This window comes from Triticum dicoccoides, chromosome 3B (assembly GCF_002162155.2).
Source record: "Triticum dicoccoides isolate Atlit2015 ecotype Zavitan chromosome 3B, WEW_v2.0, whole genome shotgun sequence".
Classification (NCBI taxonomy): Eukaryota; Viridiplantae; Streptophyta; class Magnoliopsida; order Poales; family Poaceae; genus Triticum; species Triticum dicoccoides.
Genome location: NC_041385.1, coordinates 67,680,078 through 67,688,020, shown reverse-complemented (window position 1 = coordinate 67,688,020; position 7,943 = coordinate 67,680,078). Strand labels below are relative to the sequence as shown.

Below are 7,943 nucleotides of genomic sequence, written 5' to 3'. Positions count from 1 at the left end.
CGCGGGAGCATATGCTCCCAAGAGCCGAATTAAATTTTTGAGCATGATCATATATATCTTTGTCATGCTTTTCCCCCAGCTATTTATTTTCTATGGCATCGCAATAACAAAGAACATACATCTCTCCCTCCCAAAAATGTATGTGGAACATTTGTAAAAAAACAAGAACGGTTGAAATATATTAAGGCTTATCAATGTTAAATTGTGTGGAAAAATTAAAACTAAAAAAAGAAATAAAGTACCAGTGGAAAAGGTTGGTAGGGGTAAAAGGGCAGCATCATAATCTTCAATATGTCGTCCTCTCTTCTCACTTTTTTTTTTCCTTGACTTGCTAGTAAGGGTTTTTTCAAGAAGTTTCCATAAATTATTTCCCAATAAATGTTAGATTTTTTACGGGCCTCAACTTTTCTTTTCTGGCATTGCAGGTAGCCAGAGTTTTTTCTTTTTTAAACTTCCCCGGCAAATCTTAGATTTTATCGGCATCAACTTTTCTTTTTCTAGCATTGAAGGTAGCAAGATCATTAAAAAAACTCCGCAATATATGTTAGATTTTATGGGCCTAAGTTTTTTTGTTTTGTTTGGCATTGCAGGTAGCAAGAGCATTTTCAAGAAATCTCCCCCAATAAATGGTTATTTGGCTAATTTTATTGCGGTTTGTAGGTGAGTTGTTTACTCATAACCCCAACAATATCTTCTTTTCGTATTTATTCTTGAACTTACCTATAAATGGCATATGCATGTCTATTCTATTAATATAATAATTGACATAATGATGCACATGCATGCATAATGAAACATCATTTCAAATTTATGAAATGTAAATCAAATTCAAATTCAATCATATCAAGTCCCAAATGATTCGAAGTAAACATAACATATGATCCAAATGATTCAAATTAAAGATACACAAAGATCAAACATAGAGCATATGGTTCACGGGTCAAACATAGAGCATCACTCCTCACTGCCATCACAATTCCCACTCCCAATGCCATCCATGCTACCATGTCCCCTCACACCCGCACCCCCTCCCATCTTCGGTTCTATAATTCGCCGATAGCTTACCTCTCATGCCTTTCGTTGAACAACTCGTCGGCGGTGTCCCCATGACGATGTCATCGCTCGGCTCGTAGAAGGTGGGGACGACCGGCGGTGCCTCCGGAATGGACACCAGCCTTATTCGTCGTTTGCACCTTATTTGCCGGCGAGGCAGGCCGGTGAGTAGCGACGCCTCCCTCTTCCCCCACCGCACCAGTGTCGACGGGGAGCACGCCTAGGACGGGGCGGCACCAACGCCCAAGGGTGGAGGCGGCAGGACGTAGGTGAGGAGATGGTGGGGGCACGTGAAGTTGAGTCGGAAGTTGGATTGTTTCTTGCGGCGGGGAGGCCAAATTTTCCTACGTATTAAGGCGTTGTTTGGATAGACAGTATATACAGAACAGGATCTCCACAAACCAGGGAAACGGCGTAACAAACTAAAATCTCGTTTGGCAACTCAAGCTAATCCATGAATACAGAAAGGGCGCTTATAGGCGCCGGTGCGCCGGCCCAAATTTGGGCCGGTCAGCGCGTAGCCGCTCGATCTGTTTATGCCCAGCCGCTGGATGCGGCATCCTCTGGACGTACCGCTTCGTCCTCATGCCTCCTCTCGTGCGTTGACCAACAACCCGCGTCCATGGCGGATCGCGCTTGCCGCCGCCCGCGCCCTTGCCGCCGGTTGCCGCCCCTCGCCGGTCCCCGCCCTTGCCGCCGGTTGCCGCCCCTCGCCGCCGGTTGCCGCCCCTCGCCGTCGTCGTCTCCGGTGTTTCTCGCCGATTCTGGAGCCATGCATGGATGTAGCAAAAAAACTTCCCTAGTCGTAGCAAAACGCGAAGGCGGTTGCAACAAAAAATGTCACTTCCAGCACAATTAAATGATAGTTCCAGCAAAAAAAACTCAGCAGCAGAAAACCATGGCTCAAAGCCAACAGCAGTAGTAGCAAATCTTTATTTTAGTTCCAGCAAAACCAAAAACAGTGGAAGCAAAAATGCAAAAAAAGGAGCCTTTGTGGAAGGATGTTCTAGCAAAATCAAAGACACCAGTGGTAGCAAAAATTAAAACTGGTTGTAGCAAATTAAAACACCATTTGTAGCAAAGTAGCAAAATTGGGCGTTCTTCCAGCAAAAAGCGAATGCGGCAGTTGTAGCAAAAATTGAAGCTGGTTCCAGCAAATCAAAACACCAGTTGTAACAAAATGCAAAGAATTGGCATCGGTGGTAGCAAACCAAAGTGCCGATGGTAGCAAAAATTAGTGCTGGTTCCAGCACCGCCATGAGCCGGTTCCAGCAATGGGCGCCGTTGAAGTTGAACCACCGGTGGACTCTCCTGTCCACGGCGCCGAAGGCTTCTCCCGTCCACAACACCGGTCGACGCCCCATCGTAGCACCGGTGTTGAAGCTTCGCGGCAGTTGTCGTTGGACAGTCGTCGCAGCCCCGCCTGCTTGTGGAAGCGCTGGCGGCTTGAGGTGGAAGGAGGGGGAGAGGTGGGGAGCCCCAATGGTGAGGGAGGCGGAGGAAGGAGAGGGAGAGGTGGGCAGCACCGATGGGGAGGGGAGCTGGAAGAAGGAGAAGGAGTGGTGGGTAGCAGCGGTGGGGAATTGTGGCCAAGAACGCTCTAGATCGAAGGGAAGAAGATAAGGGAAAGGGGCAGAGCGGTGCGGGGCCCCACGAGACGCGGGTGCGACCGGCGCAATTTTAAGCCGGTGCGCCGGCTGTAAACACTTACCATACAGAAAACTCGGCTTTCCAAAATCCCGAATTTTGGGTATATGGAAAAACTGCTAATAGTCGTTTTCCCATAAACGAGTTTTGCATAAACCGGATCCCAGCGTAGAACAAAGCTCACGCTTGCCGGCGGCTGCGCATGGAGTCGTGCAGGATGGAGAAGAGGCGACAGGGCGTCAGGGAGGAGAGCAAGCGCTCGCCGGCGGCTGCGTGCGGAGTCATGCAGGACTGAGGGGACGCGACGAGGGCGGTTGGCCTGACGATCTCGGGAGCAGAGCAAGCGCTCACCGGCGGCTGTGCGCCGAATCATGCAGGACGGACGAGACGCGATGAGGGCAGTTGGTACACGACCTCAGGGAGTAGCGCAAGCGCTCGCCGGCGGCTGTGCGCGGAGTCGCCTAGGACGGATGGAATGCGACGAGGAAGCCAGAGGGACGCGAGAAGTAGCCCGAGCCGACGATCTCGTAGACCGGGGAAAGCATGGAGGGAAACACAGCAGCAGCCGGATGGAGGATTCATACGCTGCCGAGTTTGGAAGTCTCGTCAATGGACAATGGGGAAGAAGGTCACGGGTGATGTAGGATAAGATGTTTGCTATCCAAACAAAAAACTCTACGGACCTGGTTTATTGATTTTTTAACCAAAACAAAGTTCTCTGTAAACACGTTTTTCACAAAATGAATAGCAAAACCAGTTTTCCTAGAAATCAGCTAAAAACTCATTTTCTATAATCCCATCACTAATCCTCATTATCCAAACAACGCCTAAGAGAGACGGAGGGATTCATTGGCACGTTCCAATAATTTTTGAAGAAGATGGAATTTATTGGAACTCGTTTTGGTCCAGCTCTCTAAGCACCGTATTGTCTCTCGAAGATGCTCTAACAACAAAACAGAGCTCTGTCCCTCCCAGCCCCGCAATTTTTCAGTTTTCGCTGTTCTCCGTGTCTCTCTCACTTTGGCCGCGGCAACAAAAAGCGGCCTGGAACCCCACTCGCCGCTCGGACAGCTCATCCCGCGCGCAGTGGGGCGGGACGTATCATCATCAATCAAGATCCCAATCAATCAACATTATCAGTACCGGTATGTACCACGTACGTGCCGGCCGAAAGCCATAGAGATAGAGTAAATTCAAATCACCCCGGCCTCTCCCTGCCGCCGCATTACTTACTCTCTGCTCACTGTTCGCCGCTGATCATCAACTCGGGGGCAGGAAGGAAGGAACAGTTGCCGAGCGAGTACGTGCAAACTTGTCAGGCAGCGGCTGTTGGGCTGACGGACAGCGCTGTTGCCGGCCGGCGCGTCCGGAGCATGACCGGAACTCCATGACTAGTGCTCTAAGTCCAACAGGTGTGCAGTGCGCTCGATCGGCCGTGGAATCTGACTCACTGTACGAGTAGCAGTACCAACTTCAAAACAAACTCGAACCGTCCACGGCCGGGGTCACGTGCGACAACGGCCATGGGGACGTGGTATCAAAGATAAAGGGCCAAGACACGGGCCACCAGGAGTTTTTTCCCCCTAACCCTAAAACCCCTGGCGGCGCCGGAGGCGATTAAGGTTTTGGACGTGGAAACCTACCTTCGCCTGGTGATTCGTCGCTGGTGCGAGAGAGATCGAGGGAAGGGCGCGCATGGCTACCCCCAGCCCTGCAGCGGAGACGGGGGCGGGGAGCGACTCATCTGCGGGTCGCGCCGCCCGGAAGCAATTGGAGGAGGCACTGGGTAAACTTGACATCTCAGAGGAAGAAGCGACTCCTCTGATACTAGATGATCGCAACGACGACGGGCCGAAGAAGTGGTTGGTGGCTGGCAAGGTACTGCATCGTAACCAACTCCACATCCAGACTATCACCAACGCTCTCCGGCCGGCGTGGGGCAATCCGCGAGGTCTTCAATTCAGATCTACGGGAGTCAATGTCTTCGTGGCGGAATTTGAGAGCCAGAGAGACAGAGATAGGGTTTGGGGTGGATCCCCATGGCACATCAACAAGAATGCCGTGATTTTGGCAGAGTTTGATGAGTGCATGAGACCCGATGAGGTGAAGTTTGACAAGCTATTGGTGTGGGCTAGGGTTGTGAACTTGCCATACAATCTTCGGGATGAAACCTGGTGGAATCCCATAGCCAAACAGATGGATAAGAATGCATCTTCGGTTAAATTTGAGCACAATGGTGGATACTTGAGAGCCAGGATTTCTATTGATGTTGCCAAGCCACTTAGGCGTTGGATTTTGATCGACTCGGCTAGGAGGAAAAAGGTGGATATGTATGACATTCAGTATGAACAGATACCCTACTTTTGTTTCTCCTGTGGAAGACTAGGGCATTCGGAGCTATATTGCCCTAATCCTGGTTCTAGAGGTGAGAAGGGCGAGCTGCCGTTTGGTCCCAACCTGAGGGCTCCAGAGGAGTTCTGGAAGCCAGCTAGTAGTGGTAACACATCACGGTCAGGTGCTAGCAAGCCGGCCACAAAGAATTCCAGCACTAACAAGGACAAAGGTGAGGAAGTTGAGTCTCCGAACACGAGTAAACAGCCACGGAAGAGGAAAGAGGCACCTAACCAGGTTTATAGACCAGTGGCTAAAACCCTGCTGCTCACAGACGGGTTAATACAAATATGTAATAGTACAAATTTAACTGAGTGACGATGAAACAATTGGTTCTTGGATCCCAATTTGTCTGCAATTTTACTGAGTGATGATGACATTCAATTTTTGTTCTGGTAATTGGACATCGATAATCAAATTCAGTGAAATAATTGCTTCTTGGAACCCCATTCTGTTGTTTTCTGCAGGGGGTGTCATGTGATCTCTTCAATGGCCTGTGGCACCCAACAGTGGTCAGCATCGGTCCGGTGCTCGACAACTCGCTGCAGTGCGCCCCGGACGCCAGGTTCAGCCCCCAGCTCTTCGACCTCCGGCGCCTCAAGAGCCTCACCTTCTACGCCTGCTTCCCGGCGACCAACCCCACGGCGATCCCGGCCGCGAACTGGGACAGGCTCGCCGGCACCCTCGAGACGCTCGAGTTCCGCTCCAACCCGGGCCTGGCCGGCGCCATCCCGGCGTCCCTCGGCCGCCTGGCCAGCCTGCAGTCCCTGGTCCTCGTCGACAACAACCTCACGGGCGCCGTGCCGCCGGAGCTCGGCGGGCTGGCGAAGCTGCGGCGGCTCGTGCTGTCCGGGAACGGGCTGTCGGGCCCGGTGCCGGCGACGCTCGGTAACAACAACCCCCAACTACGCCGCCTCGACGAGCCGCTGCTGATCGTGGACATGAGCAAGAACTCTCTAACCGGGTCTCTACCTCCGTCGCTAGGTGGGCTCAAGGGGCTGCTCAAGATGGACCTCAGCAACAACCGCCTCGACGGCCGCATCCCGCCGGAGCTCGCCGGCCTCGAGAGCCTCACGCTGCTCGACCTCCGGAACAACAGCCTCACCGGCGGGCTGCCGGAGTTCGTGCTGGGGATGCCGGCGCTGCAGGACCTGCTGCTCTCCAGCAACCCGCTGCTGGGAGGCACCCTGATGCAGCGCGGCTGGGAGAAGATGGCGAGCCTGGCCACGCTGGACCTGTCCAACGTCGGCCTCGCCGGCGCCATCCCGGAGTCCATGGCGGGGATGCCCAGGCTACGGTTCCTCGCGCTGGACCACAACCGCCTCTCGGGCACCGTGTCGGCCAAGCTCGCCTCGCTGCCGAGCATCGGCGCGATGTACCTCAACGGCAACAACCTGACGGGGGCGCTGGAGTTCTCGCCGGCGTTCTACGAGAGGATGGGCAGCCGGTTCGCCTCCTGGGACAACCCCGGCCTGTGCGCCGCGGAGACGGCCGGGGGCGCGCCGACCGGCGTGGCCGTGTGCAAGGACGCGCAGGACCCGCCTCGCGTCGGCGTGAGGGACGGGATGGATGGGGGCGGGAAGAAGCCCGAGGCGAGCTCCAGCCTCCCGGCGTCCTCCTCTTCGTCTGCCATGGTCGCCGTGCTCTGGTGGTCGGTGCTGGTTCAGGGGATGGCGATGGCGTTGTAGTCGAGGAAAGAAAGACATGGATGAAGCTTGTAGTTAGCTCGATCGGCTGGTTTCCATGGTGCTCTAGTATTCTTTTGGCATTTTGGTCGCGCTGTTCTTGGCATTCTGTTCTCCTCTCTTGTGTCGGGGGATGAAGGGAGAACAGATGCAGAAGCAGGAGGAGTCTAGCGGTTAATTAATCACAGTAGATTATGGGTTCAGAAAGGAGCGTGTAGTGACAGACAGGTAGCTTGTTCTTTTGGGTGTAATTAGGCCTGTTTCCGGTTTCAAGTTGCAGGATGTGGATATATGCAAAGGTTGACAGCACTCATCTTTCTCTATGATGATGAAATTTCTAAATTAAATATGTAGCTAATGGATATTTAATACTCCCTCAGTTCCTAAATATTTGACTTTCTAGATCTTTCAAACAAGTGACTATATACGAAATAAAGTGAGTGAATCTACACTCTAAAATATGTTTACATACATCTGTATATTGTAGTTCATTTAAAATGTTTAGAAAGACAAATATTTGGGAACGGAGGGAGTACATGCTTGGAACATTTTGGATATTGATGTCTAGTGCTAGCTTATCACTTATGCATGATTAACTAATTCTTGTAGACAAATTGTAAATTCCGGCACATGTATATCTTACCGAAGGAATTGCACCAATTATTGATGCCGATTCTGCATAAAACACCCACTCTATGAATTTGTTGCACAAAACATCACATATTGATGTAATCCTCCGAAGGTTTTAGAGCATGTCCACAACCAAACCTCGCATATCCGCCCCAAACGTTCGGACCAGCTGCCCGGTTACTTACCAAACAAGATAAAAGCACCCAATCGGGCTTCCGATATCCGGCCCAAACGTGTGGACTAATCGGCTCTCCTCATACCAGGCCCATATCTGGGGGCGGATATGGGTATGCTGCGGCATGCCCGCCACTTCGTCTCCGACGAGCCGGGCCCATCCCAAATCCTAATAAAATTGACTTCTAGTCCTCTTGGTCTGAAACCCTCTCACCCCCGTCCTCCATTTCCCCCTCCGTGCAGCTCTCCCCCCATCCCCCTTGCTCGTCATCCTTATCCGCCGTTGCCGACAACCCAGACCGCCACCATGGCCATGGAATTACAAATTCAGCGCCCCCCGCGTCGTCTCCCTGGAGGCGGCTC

At 52.3% G+C, this 7,943-nt stretch overlaps 1 protein-coding gene across 1 annotated transcript; it reads left to right on the top strand.

Annotated features, from left to right (window-relative positions):
• The first annotated feature begins 4,395 nt into the window (after positions 1-4,395).
• On the top strand, positions 4,396-7,085 carry LOC119279305. The gene is made up of 3 exons (XM_037560592.1): positions 4,396-5,263; positions 5,527-5,979; positions 6,076-7,085. Exons 1-3 carry the CDS (start codon positions 4,396-4,398, stop codon positions 6,777-6,779), a joined length of 2,025 nt encoding a protein of 674 aa, XP_037416489.1. The 3' UTR covers positions 6,780-7,085.
• Positions 7,086-7,943: the final 858 nt, after the last annotated feature.

Coding starts and splice junctions, on each gene's coding strand:
- LOC119279305 (XM_037560592.1), top strand. CDS start 4,396: ATGGCTACCCCCAGCCCTGCAGCGGAGACGGGGGCGGGGAGCGACTCA. Junction 5,264..5,526: donor CAGCACTAACAAGGACAAAG/GTGAGGAAGTTG, acceptor TGAAATAATTGC/TTCTTGGAACCCCATTCTGT. Junction 5,980..6,075: donor CCCGGTGCCGGCGACGCTCG/GTAACAACAACC, acceptor CTCCGTCGCTAG/GTGGGCTCAAGGGGCTGCTC.